The sequence below is a fragment of the Danio rerio genome, chromosome 16, assembly GCF_049306965.1.
Source record: "Danio rerio strain Tuebingen ecotype United States chromosome 16, GRCz12tu, whole genome shotgun sequence".
In the NCBI taxonomy this organism is placed as follows: domain Eukaryota; kingdom Metazoa; phylum Chordata; class Actinopteri; order Cypriniformes; family Danionidae; genus Danio; species Danio rerio.
The window spans coordinates 13,984,398-14,004,335 of NC_133191.1; the positions used below are offsets into that span (position 1 = coordinate 13,984,398).

At 38.0% G+C, this 19,938-nt stretch overlaps 1 protein-coding gene across 2 annotated transcripts in view; it reads right to left on the reverse strand.

Annotated features, from left to right (window-relative positions):
• Positions 1-747: 747 nt before the first annotated feature.
• Positions 748-19,938, reverse strand: part of shisa7a (shisa family member 7a) — a 32,432-nt gene continuing 13,241 nt past the window's right edge. For both annotated transcript variants that reach the window (XM_021466870.3, XM_021466871.3), the window contains exons 2-6: positions 13,779-15,970; positions 10,746-10,894; positions 10,114-10,179; positions 7,055-7,243; positions 748-4,742 (exon numbers count right to left, since the gene is read on the reverse strand). In XM_021466870.3, coding sequence (XP_021322545.2) covers positions 3,832-4,742; positions 7,055-7,243; positions 10,114-10,179; positions 10,746-10,894; positions 13,779-14,503 — 2,040 coding nt within the window. In that variant the 5' untranslated portion in view covers positions 14,504-15,970 and the 3' untranslated portion in view covers positions 748-3,831. The remainder of the gene's footprint in view (positions 4,743-7,054; positions 7,244-10,113; positions 10,180-10,745; positions 10,895-13,778; positions 15,971-19,938) is intronic.

A 19,938-nucleotide genomic window follows, 5' to 3' on the forward strand; every position in this document is an offset into this window, starting at 1 on the left:
TTCCATTGCAACCGAGCTGATAGCATGAGACCGAGGGTCCCTTATATTGCAGGACAGATTCACTTTTAAGTTATATCCTGTGGAAAATGCATCAAACGGCTTTAAGACCGATTGTCTTTTTTATTTAGCGTTTGCTTATTTTTCGGCTATAATATTTTGGACGGTCTATGTTGGTGTTTTAGAGAGGTACGAGTGACGTGTGAGATTTTAACATTGGTCGTTTCCGGACCTTGGAACACTTCCGGCTACCCCGTCCGTTATGTTTCTGTATTTATTATGGTTGCTTTCGGGAGAAGCGAGCGCACTTCTAATGCTAATATTCATAAATGTAGCGCTAGTAATAAGACAGCATTCGTCCGGCTTTTAGCTGCGTTTAGCTTTCAAGTAAGCATTGTTGTTGTGTAGTCGAATTTGACATGTTTGCAAGTTCGCAACACGAGCTGTTTATGAGGCAACGTTAAATCCGAATTACAAATCGGCGAATATAAATCTGACATAATGTCCTAAAGTCGCTATTCGTTTATTTTAGGACTCCTTTAGCATCATGTTTGTGTCTAAGAAGCTCTTATAGTGGCCATTTTATTACATACTGACAGCTCAAATTCAAAGGCAGGTCCTTATCAAAATGGCTGCCTGGAATCTTTTCCAGTCTTCGTGTAAAAAAGGATACTAAATGCTAACATTAAACACTATAACATAATTTAAACAGTCTGTGTTTTCTGCAGTGTATCAGACATTCGAGGCATATCAGTTTCATCAGTTGACTTTATTTTACAAAGGTGAAATTATGTGGAGGATGCAGTATTTAAATATTTCTGACTTGAGGGGATTTGATATAATAGAAAGTGTGTGTAAACATCATGGGGGTAATGCTTGATCTGAAGCGATTTACCCAAACATCCGTTCTGCTTCTGTGCTCGAGCGTTTCAAGACATGAGCTCAGTGCTGTTTTCCCAAAGGGTTTCAGTCTTCATCGTCCCGCTTTGCTTGTGCAACAATTGCACATTCCATTGTAAGCTACCAAACTTTTAAAATGCTTCAGGGCTTTATTTGCACATCCAATGTTTGATATTTTCTGCAGTAATATGCCTTGTGAATAGATTTCATAAACATTTTCATAATTATGGCTTGTGGATACAAAACAGACATTGCTACAGACTTTTTATGACAAAGAAAATACTAAATCAATTCATCTGTTCTAACTGTCCCTGAAAGAAACATTAAGAAGTTGAAATTTCACTTAATCAACAAAAAAAGAAAAGAAGAAGAAGACATTCGGTTACACACATACAACATACATCCTATGACATCATCATCATTTATAAACCCATTGTGATGTATCTGCAATGAGTAATGACATTTGCAGGCTTAAAACGATTACAATGTGACATCACACTGAGATTTTTTTCAAAGGCACTCCTCATCATTAGGAATGCATGAAGAATCGGCACACAATGAGTGGCTTTAAAGTTTGTGCTTCTATTTTTCTACTCATAATTTCCAAAAGAATTTCATGAGAAAGATATCTAAAACAAGTTAACACTAAAACCACAGAGGAAAAAAATCACCATCATAATCATAAGAGAACCATAACAACAAGAAGAAATTTTCACCAATAACCATAATATTAACTGTCATAGTAATGACAATAACAAACACCAATGTATTACAGAGCTGTTAGGAAGATTGTCTTTAAGTTGTATTCATATTTCATTAAGATACACACTAGTTCCAGTGAAAAGGTAAATGAATGTGTTACCACCAATCCTCCGGATGCTGATGTGATATAAACTACTCCTTTACACTTTAACTGGGAGGCATAAATAGTCCGTAGGGTATACTATTCAAGTTCATTACACTGAAAAATCAACCAAGAGGTATAAAGTATATGACCAAAAAAAAAAATGAAGTTGGTGGTTTTACAATGTAAATAAATTCCTTTTCATTGGTAAAATGAGTTCCCGACACCTGCGTTATTTCCCAGAGGTCAGAACCATAGAATAATTAAATATCTGGCTCTTTTGCGAACAATCTCACACTTTTAATTGTACTATTTACTTACTACATTAACATCTTTTGTTGTTGTTGTTGTAAATAATGCTGTTATTATCATTATATAATGTGTAAGCTGTCTGTAACATCTGCACCACTAACGCATGTGTGTTGTATAGCCCTTAATATTGATAAGCGTTATTGGTTATGAAGAGACCAGGTATGAAGTGTTGTGCTCATATCTGGGTAATAACAGATTCAAAACATACAGGTTAACTGTTTTGGCATGCTCGTATCCTCAAGACTGTTCGCAGAGAGAGTCTCAGTTTTAACAGCATATACACATGGCTTCATCATGGAGATTCAAAAAGCAGTCCAGGAGGTTTGTCTTTATGCAAATGCCAACCCACACCTGAGCGAGATAATGATACTGCCATGTTATGCGCACATTTTATGCCAGAATATTATTACGTACAAATATATTGATGAGTGCCCTTACTCTTGAGTTAGTTTCTTCATCTCAGATCCGTATTTAATAGCTTAAGGTGAACCGTTTGTCTACACAGTATACCTAGGGGCAAAAATACCCAGCATCACTGGAATCAAATGTATTATTTTTGTGCTTTTGGTAGTCCAGCGTCCCTCATGTTGAATCTCCCTTACAAATCCTAGCACTTGGACTTTGTAGAAAGTGGTGGCTCAGAATCCAAACAAGGTGCCATTGATCATTAATGAGTCTTTTTAAGATGGAGAAGAAAGATGATTGTCAGACATTTCTCTTGGTTTTCATTTGGGCTTTTCTGTCCGATAGTGTCCCAGAATGGCTTTCGTCGATAGTTCAAAGCGATCTCCAGTTATGTACTGAAGGGCAAACTTGAGGATTTAAAACTCATTGTGTAATATTTCCCAACAAAACAAACTGAACAGATACTCACTTGGTACATCTGTGTTAAATTCACACGGAATAAGATGCAGGCGAATAAACGTATGATAAGGCTTGCTTTCTCTGTCTCGCAGCGTACAAAATGAGTTCATCAAATTCTTTCGAGTTTATGAATGTGCTCCCATCATTGTTCATTTTGACGTATATTGTAAAAACCCTGCTGCACTTCCTCATTATGTCAAAGTGGATTAGGGTTTAAAAAGAGATAAGATCCAGCATTACATTTGTCCAACTGTAAGTAGCTTTACACTTCTTCAATTGGGATGAGCGCTCCTCCTTCAACTAGTTCCTCTAATTATTGTCTCCCATAGTAAGAAGATGAAAGTCGTTCTCTAAAATATATGGCTCCATAGCAGCTATATATATGTAATAATGTGAAATATCTGAGGATTAAAAACATATGACGTAAAGATATGAAAAATGTCAGTCACATCATGTGGAATTTATATTACACTATTGATATTCTATGCGGTAGGTTTATAGGCAAACTTTACACAAATAAATAGTTGTATAATATGGCAGCTTTGATCATAATTGTAGCGGCAATTTCATGAACATAAAAAGCACAACAACGTTGAAGCTCTATCAAACCTGACTTATAACTGCTGTTATCTAATCTTATCTCGAGCATTTGCCACTATATACAATATATATCTGTAAAAATATGGCGCCACTTCGCTCTCTGTCTAGTTTCTCCCACTTCATGGCCCCCCGACTTCAAAATCTGTTTCTCTGATTCCTTTACCATCCTCCTACTCCTTTTCTCTCTTCTCTCGTTATTCCTCTCCCTCTTCCGCCCACTCTAACTCTCTCTCTCTCTCCCACAGTTCCTCTACCATCCTCCAACTCTTCACACAGTCTATCCCTCAGCCATCTTCTCCATTCCCTCCTCTTGCTCACACAGTAACCTCATTCTTGCTTCCTGTTCTAACCCCTTGATTCGATGCCACTCCTCCACTTCCCCCTCCGCCGGGGATGAAGTGAAGTTGTTCAATGGTATTTTGCCTTTTAGCTGCAAATGCAAGCCTCCTGGCACTGTGTCCACCAAGAGTCCCTGTTCCCATAACCACCCCCGTTCCTGGCATGTCGCCCCATCCCACTCCTCCAGCCCCACCTCCACCCAGGTGGCCTGACATTGCCGCTGAATTCCGCTCTTGCTCTCGCCCCGATGTTGGGTGCGAGTTCATCTTGATCATGTGGTGACGGTCGAGTGATGGCGTAGCGCAAACATTCTGCTGCGACTGAGCTTTCTGATGGCTAACACGGGGAAGGGTGGGCACCATTCCGCCTCCTCCTCCACCCTGGTAGTCGCTCATTCCCATACCCATCGTGCTTCCGTCATAATCAACCCCGCCAATCTCTTCCTCGAGGTGTTCTGGCGACATGAGCAGCCTCTCCTTGGACTTCTTCAAGGTGTTCTGGTTGTTGGAGTTCTTGGATGATGTGCCTTTGTAGTACTGGTGCTGCTGGTTTTTCGGGACCCTTGATAAGGTGCTGCCATCAGCAAGGGCAAGAAGTTGGTCCGTTGACTTGACGCGTCGTGGCGGTTTAGACAACGTATCATAATTTGGGTTTTTCTTTGACTCTGGTGGATCCAGAGGGTAAGGATTGGGGGTATGGCTTGGGGCTGACTGTGGGTGAGGTATTCGAGGACGGGGGGCATGGGTAGGAAGCGTGCCTCTTCCACCCAGAGTGTAGTCACCACCCCAGGGAAGGTGATGCTGAGAGGAATGAAAGTCAGGACGGGCGTTGTTGGGCCTTCGCTTGGTGGTACAGTAACCTGAATATTCCTCCAATCCTCCTTTTTCTGTAGACGCAGGAAAACATGTTTGAAGAAATCAGAAAATTGGATGAGAACAAAATACACATTAGGAATTCTCCAATCTTAAAATCTGTTCAATATAATCATGAGTTGATTATTGTACATTACATTTTTATGCAATCAGTGTCATTTTAATATATCAATTCAACAACTTATCAGTTTTTATGTAATGGCAAATTACCAATAAAAGATCTTAATCAGATTTCTGTACAAAACCGATAAGACTTTATCTTAAAATGAAACAAATTTAAAGAGGAAAAATGGGGTTCTAAAATAGTGATGCTCCGATCAGGATTTTTATAGCTGATACCTAGTACCAGGCACGTGCACACATAGGGCTCAACCTGTGCAATGCGCATGCCCTTTTTAGTCTTAGATAGAAAGTGCCCTTCCAAAATGATCAAAAGTGCCCCCGCGACGCGACACACCCTCAGTCCCGCCCTTCAGTAGGCGCACGACAACATTGATCTTGAGTACGTGCGTTCAACCCCCCCTCCCCCGCTTTACAGTACGCGCGCAACAACACCGCTCTTCAGTACGCGCGCGACAACCCCCCCGCCCGCTTTTCAAAAATATGTATCCTGCACATGCCCTTTGGACGGTCTCTGTTATGGTGATCGGCCGATACAGAGTACCAATTCTAATGCTTCAAGCTTTATAATGCATAAAGCACCATTTCCCTCTACGTATGATACTTAAAGGGAGATCTCGCCTTTCCTAAGAGAATAAATGAAGAATGTTGCATATACATTTATCACATACATATTAGCCCCCCTGTTTATTTTTTCCCCAATTTGTCTTTAACGAAGAAAATATTTTTTTAACACATTTCTAAACATTATAGTTTTAATAACTCATTTCTAATAGCGGATTTATTTTATCTTTGCCATGATGACTGTAAATAATATTGGACTAGATATTTTTCCAAGACTCTTCTATACAGCAAGTTATTGTTTAATGGTGGTTTGTTCTGCAGACTATTGAAAAAAAAAACAATTAGCTTAAAGGGGCTAATAATTGTGACCTTAAAATGTTTTTAAAAAAATAAAAAAACTGCTTTTATTCTAACCGAAATAAAACAAAAGACTTTCTCCAGAAGAAAAATTATTATCAGACATACTCTTAAAAAATGTCCTTGCTCTGTTAAACATCATTTGGGAAATATTTAATTAAATTAAATTCTTCTTTATTTGTATAGCGCTTTTACAATGTAGATTGTGTCAAAGCAGCTTCACATAGAATATTATAGTGAATTGAAACAGTGTTAGTTCAGTTTTCAGAGTTTAAGTTCAGTTTAGTTTAGTTCAGTTCAGTGTGTTTTAATATTTACTGATGAGAGTCCAAACACTGAAGAGTAATCCATTGATGGGCAGCTCTACAAGTCTCAAACTATGCGCCACTGACTCCCTATTCCAAATCTTTTTCTCCATTTTGGTATTTCCTAGAATTGAATATTTCCAATATTTTTCCAATAATGTTCATATTTTGTCTTCATCTATCAAGTGAAAGTTGCCTATAGCTGACTATTGCATATAGCTGACAATAGTTGACTATTTAAAATTTTAGGTCAAATATGTGGTATACTTTTTTTTGGTTGTGTTTTTGACTCACACATAAAAATCAAACCTTCACCACAACCAGCTGCTTAGCACATATACATTCCTCAACCTTTATGTCCCAGGATTATTGCGTAAAGCCTGATTTCATTAATTTAACAATATTAATCCAATCCTATTTCATCTGAACCCAGAATTATTTCATCTTTCAGCTGATTAACTCTGAGTCATCATATCAGCCTGTATAACCTTCGCCTGTGCAGAACTTTCTTGTCCTCCAACTGTAACTCACACTTCCCAGGAGGTTTGATGTCTAGCTGAGAGAAAGGCCTTAAGGCTGTATGCGTCTGTGCAAGATTGCGGGCGCTTTGCAATGGTTTGCCCTCATTAAAATGACCTTAGCAAACATTTATATCTCCCAAGTGTACCAGTGAAACACTCACACTGTTTAAATAAAAAAATAAAATAAATCATTTTTACGCAATGTTCTAAACCCTGCATGAGACTATGTCCTCATCACAGAGCAGGTAATTTCTTTTTTAAAACACAACTGTACTAAATGTCACACTGCTTTTGATATCTGTCCATTTTTCCTCCTTATTGCTCATAAATTTGAATTATTCTTTGAAATGACGAAGGCTAAAATTAGAAAGCAATCATGCCAAGCTTTTATGTTATTCTTACAAAACATGCTTTTCTCAAGATAAGAATCTTCCTCTCCACAGGTAATAAAGCACTTACCGAGACGCTTGAGAGACGAGTATCTGTTGATTTCAGGCTTCATGGCGGCTTCGTACGAGGGCGGCAGCTGAGCCAGGTTATGTAGGGATTGATGGAAGGACGGCTGGGGCTTCATGGCGTTAGTATGCTTACTGGGCTTCAGTGTGCCACCCATGGCCAGCTGCATGTTGTTCATACGTGGTGCACGCTCTTTAAAGACACATCAAATGAATTCTGGTTATTTCAAACTACTTCTACATTGTAAGTAAGACCCATTTTACTCATTATTAACATATTTTGGTTGATGGGATCACAAGTAGATTTCTGTTTCCATCTGGGGTTTTAATCCGTCTCCTTTGCGCACTTTTGACCACTTTCTGAGGAGATGGTCTATGTATGGACCTTTTCTGATCTTTCAATCTAGTGTTGCGAAATTTACAAATGAATGGAGAAAACACAGCAGAAAATGCAGAGTGGATCAGCTTTCATTTCTGCTTTGACGGCCACAAAACTATGCCAGATGGTTTTTTTTATCCATTAATACTTTTGAGGAGAACATTTGCTTTAACATTTTTCACCTATAAACAAAACTTAAAAATGTATTTCCCATCTGGATAACATCAGGGGCAAATCTGTCCTGACCGCAGAGTATATCTGTTGTAAGGGAGCAATTCTAGTGCGTTTAATATCTTACAACTAGCACTACTTGAACACACCTACTCACTGTCTCGCTGACAATTCCTTTATCCAGTACAGCGCCATTGGATTAGAGCACTGTCAATTTCTCAGATCAAACACAGTAGAAGCTGCAGACCACCAAGTAATATATTATAATAATAGGCCTATAAATATTGAAATACGTTATGCATGTTGAAAGCTCCAGTTCGTTCTTAATTATTCAACATGCACCAGGACATCTTAAAATAAAAACTGTGGTTAGCTTTTTTTTCTGTTGTTCAAAAGAATAAAGGCACACTAGCTATGTTTTCATCCACAGATGTAAATAAAATATATGTGCAAAACTGAAATATAGCATAAAAGACATGCGAATAAAGCAGCGTTTCCATCCAATGAGTCAAAGTGAACAATATCACCGCTTCCTGATTACCTGGCAGCAAAAATCAAAAGTAAAAAACTTAATAAATGACTTGCGCCTTAGAAGACAATGCTGACGAGCAATGAACATGGTGGTGTTTGAAGGCATGAGACGCTGAGCACAGATGCTCTTGACAGTTCTGGAGGTAAAAAGTAATTTAACCTCCGGAGACCCTGACTTGTGTCCTCTGTAGTGGACATTAGGTTTTCATGAATTTTCTTAGAATTTTTTTGAGCTGCTCTGTCAAGTCCTGTTGTACTGTTCAGAGGACATCTTGGGCTTTCTAGTGATATGTCATTTGATTGGCTGGCATGCTAGGAACCACTTCTTACACCACATCCAACATGGCCGACATACAAAAAAGCACATTTTATGGTAAGGAGAGAGGTATGTAAAATTTAGCTTTTCAAAAGTTTTTTTTCTGTTATTACATGTGTTTATTAAAGTGTCAGGAGCAATACATTTAGCTTTCAAAGCTGTTAACTTGTTTGTGTTTTAAAATAGCATCCTTTTTTAAATGTCCACTATAGTGGACACCAGGACCATCTTAATGTAATTAATGATTGCATGTTGTAGGAGGCAGAACTGAAGCAGAGAGGAATCTTTATAGGATAGTTGAGGGAGACTCTGATTTTGAGCCTAACAATCAGACAATTAGAGAATTAGAGACAAAGAATGACAATCAGTTTTAAATTGCTTTTATGTAAAATTTGTTTTGGATTAAACATCACTTCTTGTTCGGCTCTCTTTCAGACAAAACTGTTTCAGGAATTTCAATACAAAAGGCAAAAATGGCTTGTGTTTAGTTTTTATTACATTAATATTGGATTAATATTCCTTTACAGCCATATCCTGTACAGGTTTGTTGTCTGAGTGGCGGTCGTTTCGAACTAAAATGGACATGCTGTAAAATTAAAAATAAAAACAAATTGTAAAAACTCTAAATTGTAGATTTTTTTTTAACCCAGAGGATGTTGGAAATCACAGAAGAAAAAAAAATACAAAAATTCTTTGGGTCTCAGGGGGATAATAACAATAATACTGAAATGGTTAAGGCGTTTTAGAATGACCAAAACAACATTTCAGATGCTTTACAATGTGCTCGGCCTGCTGGTTTATCCATTCACACACATTTCTACCATCACAAGATACATCCTATGACATCATCATCATTCATTAACCCATTGGGATGTATCTGCAATGAGTAATGACATTTGCAGGCTTAAAACGATTACAATGTGACATCACACTGAGATTTTTTCAAAGGCACTCTTATAACAAAATAATGACTTTAATGCGCATACTGAAGTTTCCTATAGGGAAAAGTGGTTCCGTCGTAGTTTATGCGCATCTTTTCTTATGGAATAAGAAAATCCACATAAAATAGGTGGATGGAAACATAGCCATTGACTTTCCCAAGTAGGTAAGCTAAAACGTGGTGTTTTAATAACGGTTTTACACTTTTAACATCTAGAATGGTAAACATGTATTGAATACAGACAGTTTATGCATGGTAGTCTTACATATTTCTGCTTTAGTTTGCAATGTTTAAGAACAGCATCACATTTAAATGATTTTGTCATCTGAGAATAAGCCTATTAAATATTTAAAAATGCCTTTTTCCCTTGGGGCCTTTTAACTGGTTCTTGGGAGGGCCAAGAACCAGTGAAAGGGCCACATGGGAAAAAACATTTATGAAAGCTGTGCCACCCCATTAAAAAATCATAGCATCTGGCTAGCGTGCTTTAAAAACACGTCACATAATGTTGAAGGATTAGGTCGTTTGTGGCTGTTTGTAGACATTCAACCACATGAGCGTTTACACTAAAGCCATCCAATCTAACTACCTCTGAAAGTGGTCGAATGTGGACAACCGCAAAATGTTCCAGACCCCATTTACACCTGTTTTTAGAGTCAATTCGTGATCATCTCCATATCTCAATACCAGGTGTAAAAAAGGTTTAAAACTGTGGGTTTTACCTACCGATTGTGGCAGTGTGTTTGGGACTGGAGCCTGTGGTGTGGATGAAGTTATGCTGCAGATTCCCCACTGTTAAGCAGAACATAAGGTGTGTTTTTAAAGTATATCTTTAAGGATATTTTACATGTAGTGAATTAACAAAGTAAATGCATTCCATCTTCTACTACAAATGTTGCCCTGTTAAGCTCTTTCTGTGCTGAGAATTTTACACCGTCTGTTCATTCTAATGCCATCATATACAGCTCCGTGCTAAATAATTCACAAATGCCCTGTCATCATTTGGCTATTGCTTCTTCTCCGTGTTTCTTTCTTGTCCTGAATTTATACAGTTCACAAGACTCAAGCTCAGATGGGAACATGAAAGGATCTCTGTATGACAGACGCATCCTCCAGCTGCAACCAGGAGCATGAACATTATTTCAGATTCATAAGATCATTCAATATAGATGAGTATTTGACTTGTGACACTAATTGGTCCCATATGATGAATTAAATTAATTTTTTAATATTTACATTAATTTAGCTTACAAACATACATTAGATGACACATCATAATTCTAAATATGCTTGTCTCATCTTACTCTTATATAGACCGTAGTGAATGTATATGGAGATCATGCGAGTTTCCAACTTACGTCGGTTATCTTTCTGTAGTGTGGGATAGAGATTTTTCGGGGGTCGTCCAAGCGTCCCTTCTCCTCCTCCAGTTCCCAAAGCTACACTGTTGTTTCTCTCTCCTTCCTGTACTGGACTCGACTGGTGACGCAACATTTCCACAAGAGCCCTGCAGGTTAGTATGTAAACATTAGTCAAGAGAATACAATCTAAAAAGTGTTAGTTCACCTAAAAAACAAAACCACTTCTCACTATTTTATTATTCACTGACATGTCATTCCAAAGCCTTAAGAAATGTATTCATCTTTGGAACACACATGAAGATTTTGAATTAAATCTGAGAGATTTCCGTCCCTCCATTGAAACTTTATTCACCATTCATAAAGAGATAAACAAAAATTCTTCCATTTAAATTGGGAGGTTAACCCAAGTCTTCTGATGAACAGAATTTATTTGCATTTTTATTTGCATATAAACTTGAACTAAAGCAATTCATTCTTGTCACAAATAACGAGCTTCTGCAAGAATCTGTGCAGCTTTTTTCCCTTTACTTTCTTTAAATTAGCCAATAGCTGGGACAGAGTACATAAGGTTTAGAGCGGTGTAAAATATACATACTATACTGTTATATGAATTATATATATTAAGGATGCTCAGATCGATTGGCCAAAGATCGGTATCAGCTTATAATCATATTTTTTGACTCGATCGGTACTCACCAATCTGGCCGATCTCATATAAAGATTGCAGTGGTTTGTTTACGGCTTTACGCACAGAGGAAGATGCGTTCTGTGTTTTGACAATATTGCAAGATGACTAAACCCTGATAGAAAATTTTAATGATTTATATAAAACAATATTTTAAAAACTTGAATATTTAATAATACACCTTTTTTATATACTTTTTCCCATAAACAAATATGTATTCATATAGGTGTGCGTTTTAATGTCTTATGCATCAAATATACACTCCAAACTTTTTCTTCATAGAAACATGTTGAATTCTTCCATCATTTGCAATGTTTCTAAACTCCATCGTCAGTCATTTTTCTAGCCAATGTTTTTATCCGTTTTATCTATTATTTTCTGTAAAGCTGCTTCTGACCATGCAACACAATCTCATGACAGTTCGTAACATTTTGTTTTAGTGGCTAATTCGTATGAATTTGTATGATCTAACACGCACAATTTAGTACGATTTGCTCATCCCCCAATGACGGTTGGGTTTAGGGGTGGGGTTAGGTTCCACGCCTCCTTTTTAAAATCGTTCAATTTCGTACGACTGAACTCATACGAATTAGCCACTAAACTGGCAAAACGTAAAATACTTACATTTTCTCGGGAGATCAGGCTGGACCATGACATGTCAACACTAAATGGTTATAAGAGACGTGTTTAAGGGATTATATGCAACATTCTTCATTTATTGTCTTAAGTAAGACGAAATCTCCATTAAGTATCATACTTAGAGGGGAAAATGTGCTTTATGCATTATAAAGCTTAAAGCATCAGAATCAGTACTCTATCAGCCGATCACTATGACAAGGAATCGGAGCATCCCTAATATATATATGTATATATGTCAGAATTATTAGCCCCCCTAAATTATTAGACCGCTTGTTTATTTTTTCCACAATTTCTGTTTAACCGAGAGAATATTTTTTCAACACATTTCTAAACATAATAATTTTAATAGCTCATTTCTAATAACCGATTTATTTTATCTTTACCATGATGTCTGTAAATAATATTTTACTAGATATTTTTCAAGACACTTCTATACAGCTTAAAGTGACATTTAAAGGCTCAACTAGTTTAATAAAGTTAACTAGGCAGGTTAGGGTAATTAGGCAAGTTATTGTATAATGATGGGTTGTTCTGTAGATTATCGAGAAAAAATATAGTTGAAAGGGGCTTATAATTTTGTCCCTAAAATGGTTCATAAAAAAATCATAACTGCTTTTATTCTAGCCGAAATAAAACAAATAAGACTTTGTCCAGAAGAAAAAATATTATCAGACATACTGTGAAAATGTCCTTGCTCTGTTAAACATCATTTGGAAAATATTTAAAAAAGAAGAAAAAAAATCTAAGGGGGCTAATAATTCAAGCATAGCCTGGTGGACATGATTATGCATCCACTATGGTATGAACCAGCATAGGGTTGGTAAAATATATATTTATATTATGTAATATTTTAATTATTAATGTTATTTAGGATACAGATTAAAGTATTTTGAACTAATTCCACAATTTAATCAATTCCAATTTAAAACACATTTCTCGTTTTAACATCACTAAGGCAGCCAATTCAAATGTCATCTGACGATTAAATGGGCACTCTCAGTGGTTATCGGCTGATAGATATCGGCCAGTATGGGCCTTCTGCGCAAACTGGTAGGCTCAGATGGCTGTTATCATCCATCCACATAATTAATCAACTATATTTATTTAATTTCCCATTAATTTTATTTGATTAACCCTACCTAAAACCAAATCCAACTATCAGAGTAATGTAAAAACTGAAGTCTTCTCTATAAGTATAGCTGATTAACTATGTGGATGGATGATAGCAGCATTCTAAGCCTACTAGTAGGCGCAGAAGGCCCCTACTGGCCCATATCTATTAGCTGATAACCACTGAGGACGGCCATTCATTCATTCATTCATTCATTTTCCTTTCGGCTTAGTCTCTTTATTAATCTAAATCTCTATTAATCTAAATGTGAGAAGAACATGCAAACTCCACACAGAAATGCCAACTGGCCCAACCAAGGCTCGAACCAGCGACCTTCTTGCTGTGAGACAACAGCACTGCCTACTGCTCCGCCGCGTCATCAATCGGCCATTAATTCAGGTGATAAAATTCAGAGAGGGTGACTAAGGTGCCACCAGGGTAGTCAACCACCCTGTAATTTGTAATTTGGGTCCTGGAGATTAGGAGGTGCCAGGAACAAGTTTTTTTGTGTTTTTTTTCTAATTACACATCTTTACCACAATGTGATAATTTTCATTTTGTGGTCAACTATCCCTTTTTTGATGAAACATCTCACCTGGGCATGTTCAGTTCCCTGTTCCTGGGCTGCCGTGATGCCTTGTGAAACGCCACCTTAATGGCCACCGCCACCGCTACTGTAAACGATATGACTCCACCAATGACGTAGACGGTGTTGTTGCTCTGTTCGATGCGGCTCTGGTCAGGCAGGCCTGGTGCTGGGGACCTGGTCACAGGGGGCGCTGTATTGGCCCACACCGGGGATTGGTAGTTGTGGCAGATGCTCTGGTCCAGCCTTCGGGAGCGGTCGGGACAGCAGAATCGATAATGGCAGGTCCCACAGCAGTAGATGAAGTCGTCCTTGGAGCAGTTAAAGGTGAGGTCATACTGCCCCATGACATCATAATAACCTCGACACACGTCCACTTCCACCAGCTTGCGAGGAGGCGGAGCTACCTGAGCCGCTCCAAAAGGGGCCTTCAGTTTATCAGTCGTTACATTCTTTGGCAGCATTATTTGAGGCAGCGGCCTGAGGGGCATTTCTGCCACTCCAGCTGGCTGCTTTGGCCGACGATTCATGGACTTCCCTCGCATGCTACCGCTGTTTTTAGCAAGGGGGTACATAAAGCTCCTGCCCTGAGATCTTGGGTTGGGAGTCGGGGTGATAGTGATGGGCCCATTTCTGGAGGGGCCCGGGACGCTCGCAGCGGAAGCGTTAAGTGGGACAGCGATTAGCAGGAAGAGAATGATGACACGGACTCGAGCTTCCAAGGTGGGCATCATCTTTACATGACTAACACTGCTATTTTTTTCACGCTGACTCAACCCACCGCACAATGCCGAATTTTGTAAAAGCAGCTTGCTCAGCGCTGTCAAATAATCTTGTAGCAGCCCTCCGACGTATGAAATCTGAGTCTATATTAAAACAGTCTCGAAAGTGAAATCTGTTTACAAAGTCTGCTAAAGTGAACGGTCGCACTCTGAGATGGCGAGAGAGAGAGAGAGAGAGAGAGGGGGGAGAATAACTATCTTGATGTGCTTTCAGCTTCAAGGTGAGTTATACAACACATATTTTCTCAACATGCAGCGCTTGTGTCCAGAATACAGCTGGAAAACCTGAACAATACGTTAAACAATCCAAAAGCTGACAATGCAGGCAACATACAATTGTGTAAACAGGAAATTAAAAAAACTGTCAGATATTAACAAGGCAAATGTTCCCTTTTGTGGCTTCCTTCAAAAATAGACATTTTCATAGCAAGTGACAAACAAAATGGCTTCTCGTTTCTGTCCGATTATTTCAATATCCTGTGTTTTCACGGACACATCAAGGCAATTAAGTTGTACAGCTGTGTACATTAAAAGTATTCAGGTTTAACTCTTTGTTTTGGCACTTATCAGGATGAAAGATTCGTCTAAGAGATAGGGGCAACTGTAAACATCATTAAAAATGTAAACTAATGTTTTGCTAACATATATTTTTTGTTGTATTTGGGCACTCCTTACATTCAGCAATGGCACTTAGTCTTTAAGCAGATTTCCCTGACCTGTGATGCTCCCTGAAAGTTACTATTATTAACTAGTATAAACAACGTCCATACACTTGGTGAAAAAGAAATCGAGCTAATCTCGTTTACGTGTTAACAGGACTACTCAGGACGGCGGACTCCTGTAAGGGTTTGAGGGTGGTGTGATGAGGAATCATTTTGTTTTCGTTCAGCATCCTGGTCTTATAAACCTCTACATTACTGAACCAATGTGAATGTGCATTTCCTCATTCGGCATGGGAAGAATTACCAAGATAATTCTGTGTGCAAATTTACAATAGGAATCAAGTGTGAATTGATCCGTCTGTCATGTTGAATAAAAACAAAACTATGCCCTACCTATGCAGATTTTAGACGTCTATTAAAGAGTGTTCAATAAAGTTGTGACAGACATACGCAAAAAAGTAAATGGCAGTAAAGACGTACAACGTTTTCAAGGCTGATTGTCTTCACAATAAAGAAGGACGTGTGTAAACCTGCCAGTCTCTTTCCAGTTTCTTAAGATACACGCAGAAGATTAGCTTTAAAGATAAGCCCACTTTTCATTGAAATGATGAAACATTTGAAACCATTTGCTGGAGCTCTTGGAGAAATGCTTTAAAGTCCCATGGTGTGGACATGGCTGTTTCCTCTGGTTTTTTGCAGGGTTGATCTTGAAATCTGTTGGCGGTTATGAAGTGGTCGGTTGTCAAGCGACGTGTCTCTGAAAAGAAATCAACACACTGATGTTACTGCCTACATACACACACAGAGAGAGAGAGAGAGAGACAGAGAGAGAGAGAGACATCTGTGAAAGTTTTTGAAAGATCATAGTTAGCTTGTCATCTGCATGGCAGCCTATTATTTTCATTGCGACACATATGGCATGTGATGTGACAGACAAATAAGGTATGCAGCAACTAATGCGATCAATATAGAATTCAGCACAAAAGAGATTTTTTATGGGGTACGACTGCATGTTTAAACACATTAAAGCTACAGCAAGAATATATTTCAGTTCAAAGAAACTATGCCAGAATCAGAAATATTAGTGTATGAACACATTAAATATGCATATCTGCAAAAAAGCAATCATTCCGTTTTAACAATGTTCAAAATCAATAAGAGTTGCTAAAAAGTATGTGGCAACACTGCAAAATAAATGCAACAAATATACCAACTTATAAATCAACATCTTAAAATTAGCTTATGGCCTAAATGTGATGTGCATTCCAATAAACAGCAGCAAAACTCGCCGTTACAGTTAAATAAATACCCACACGTGCCCTGAAGACCATATTAACTCTGGTTCTTTAATTCATACTGAATCAGAATGGAACATTGAATCTGTGAGATTTCAGTACGGCTACAGTCTGTTCGAACTCACAAATTCTGAAAAACCTTCCTTGCTATTCTTGAACTATTTTAAAAGATTAATTGAAAATAAAAATTTTTAAAAGAATGATTCATCACTAATCAGACTATTCACACTGTTTCAGAGTACAAAGTTATTTATTTATGACAATATACACTCACCGGTAGCTGCTTGTTAACGCAAATTTCTAATCAGCCAATCACATGGCAGCGACTCAATGCATTTAGGCATGTAGACATGGTCAAGACGATCTGCTGCAGTTCAAACCGAGCATCAGAATGGGGTTAGAAATGTGATTTAAGACTGCTGGAGGACCACCAGCACTGCATGTTTTGGATGTCTCCTTTGTCTTTCATACCTATTACAGGTCTTTCGGTCTCTGCTAATGAGCTGATGATCTGAATCAGGTGCGTTTGGTTAAGAGACATGGAAATATGCAGAGCTGATGGTCCTCCATGAACGTGGTTGAGAAACACTGATTTAGGAGGCTTTGAATGTGGTATGGTTGTTGGTGCCAGACGGCCTGGTCTGAGTATTTCAGAAACTGCTGATCTACTGGGATTTTCACGCACAACTATCTCTAGGATTTACAGAGAATGGTCAGAAAAAGAGAAAATATCCTGTGAGCGGCAGTTCTGTGGGCACAAATGCCATGTTGATGTCAGAGGAGAATGGCCAGACTGGTTTGAGCTGATAGAAAGGCAACAGTAATTCAAATAACCACTCGCTACAATAAAGGTCTGCAGAAGAGCATCTCTGAACACGTCCAACCTTGAGGCGGATGGGCTACAGCAACAGAAGACCACACCGGGTGCCACTCCAGACAGCTAAGAACAGGAAACTGAAGCTACGATTCACACAGGCTCACCAAAATTGGACAATGGAAGATTGGAAAAGTGTTGCCTGCTCCAATGAGTCCAGATTTCTGCTGCGACATTTGGATGGTAGGGTCAGAATTTGGCATGAACATAAGAAAGCATGCATCCATCCTGCCTTGTATCAACGGTTCAGGCTGCTGGTGGTGGTGTAATGGTGTGGGAGATGTTTTCTTGGCACACTTTGGGCCCATTGGTTCCAACAGAGCACCGTGTCAACACCACAGCCCACCTGTGTTTTGTTGCTGACCACGTCCATCTCTTTATGTCCACAGTGTAACCATCTTCTGATGACTACTTCCAGCAGGATAATGCACTATGTCATAAAGCGCAAATCATGTCAGACTGGTTTCTTGAACATGACAATGAGTTCACTGTACTTAAATGGCCTCCACAGTCACCAGAACTCAATCTAAAAGAGCACCTTTGAGATGTGTTAGAACGGGAGATTCACATCAAAGATGTGAATCCAACAAATCTGCAGCAACTGCGTGATGCTATCATGAAAATATGGACCAAAATCTCAGGAATATTTCCAGTACATTGTTGAATATATGCCATTAAGGATTAAGGCAGTTCTGAAGGCAAAAGTGGGTCCAACCCAGTACTAGCGGGTGTACCTAATAAAGTGACCGGTGTGTGTAGTTATAATCCATATTTTTATGCACTAAAATGTAGTGAGGTTACAGTTAAAAAATAAATGTAACATTATCTACATTATTACTGAGCAAAATTAAGATTCAATTTAATATTTATCCCTCAAGATCTGTGCTTACAAGGATATGTTCACCCCAAAATGCAAATGTGCTATTAATTTCTACCCTCAGGCAATTTAGGATGTAGGTGACTTTTTCTCTACTGTAATATTTAAAAAGGAGTTTGAGCTGAAACTGCGCTCCTTGGTAATTCAAAAGTCAGTGATTATCAGTACTTTGAGAGCCAGAAATAGAGTTTAAACTAAATAAATACCTTGGTCTCCTGAAATTGACTTATGAAATGTAACGATTGGTCTGTGCTGAACAAACTGAGCATTAGTTACAACATTACACCTTGGGTGCAGATATATCTACCAGAAAATCAGATTTGCTTTGGTGTACATCATATGGATAATTAAATATAACAAATAAAAATGAATAAAAAATTCATATTTGATCTTATTATTTTAAAATAGTAATATTGCACATTCTTCTGTTTTTTTATTAAAATAATACAATACTAATATTTACATCATTGTTAGTTTTCCTCAAAAAATATTCAAATTGTAATAATTTTTAATACTTACTAGCAATGCTTTGCCAGTTTCAGCAATGTTCAAAATCAATAAGAGTTACTAAAAAGTATGTGGTAACACTGCAAAATAAATGAGATAAATATACCAACTCATAAATCAAAATCTTAAAATTAGCTTATGGCCTAAATGTACATTCCAATAAACAGCAGCAAAACTCGCCGTTACAGTTAAATAAATACCCACACATGCCCTGAGGACCATATTAGCTCTGGTTTTTTGATTCATACTGAATCAGAATGGAACATTGAATCTGTGATGTTTCAGTACGGCTACTGTCGCATCTGTTCAGACTCACAAATTCTGAAAAACCTTCTATGCTATTCCAGAAATAGTTTAAAAGATTAATTGAAAAGTAAAATATAATTGAAATGAATTATTCATCACTAATTAGACTATTCACACTGTGATCCAGAGTACAAAGTTATTTATGACAATATACACTCACCGGCCACTTTATTAGGTACAATCCTAATGCTTGTTAACGCTAATTCCTAATCAGCCAATCATATGGCGGCAACTCAATGGAATTAAGCATGTAGACGTGGTCAAGACGATCTGCTGCAGTTCAAACCGTGCATCAAAATGGGGAAGAAGGGTGATTTAAGAGACTTAAGTAAACAGGAGTAAATAAACTGTGGCTATATTCACTGTGCCCTGAAACTGACAGCACAACGCCTGAAAGTTTCCTATTTATTTAGATGAACATCTTACACAGGATTACAGTTAATCTAGCTACAACAGTGATGTGCATTAGCAGCGTCCAACTATGTCGGTATGCAAATGAGCTTGTTCATAACAGTCTGGAGCACAATCTTCTTCTTGCATAATGACGAGCCAACAGAGGCTCATTGGAAATACAGGCTTTAGCCTACTACATTGTCAAACTGCAAGAACAGTATGATGCCAACAACCTTTGTTTCTTCACTGATAATATTTACAGGGAAATATTATAAGTGATTAAAGCATTTTCTTCATGCATTTCTTTGCACAATACTTAATAAATACCACCAAACATTTTAACAATGTCCATAAATTGTGATTGAATACATTTCCCTCACATATCTATCTCCATATAGATAACTTTCAAGAAGTGTTTATACGATGTTGTCCTCGTGATGCAGAATGCTTGGATTCAAGTCTGGTGAGATAAA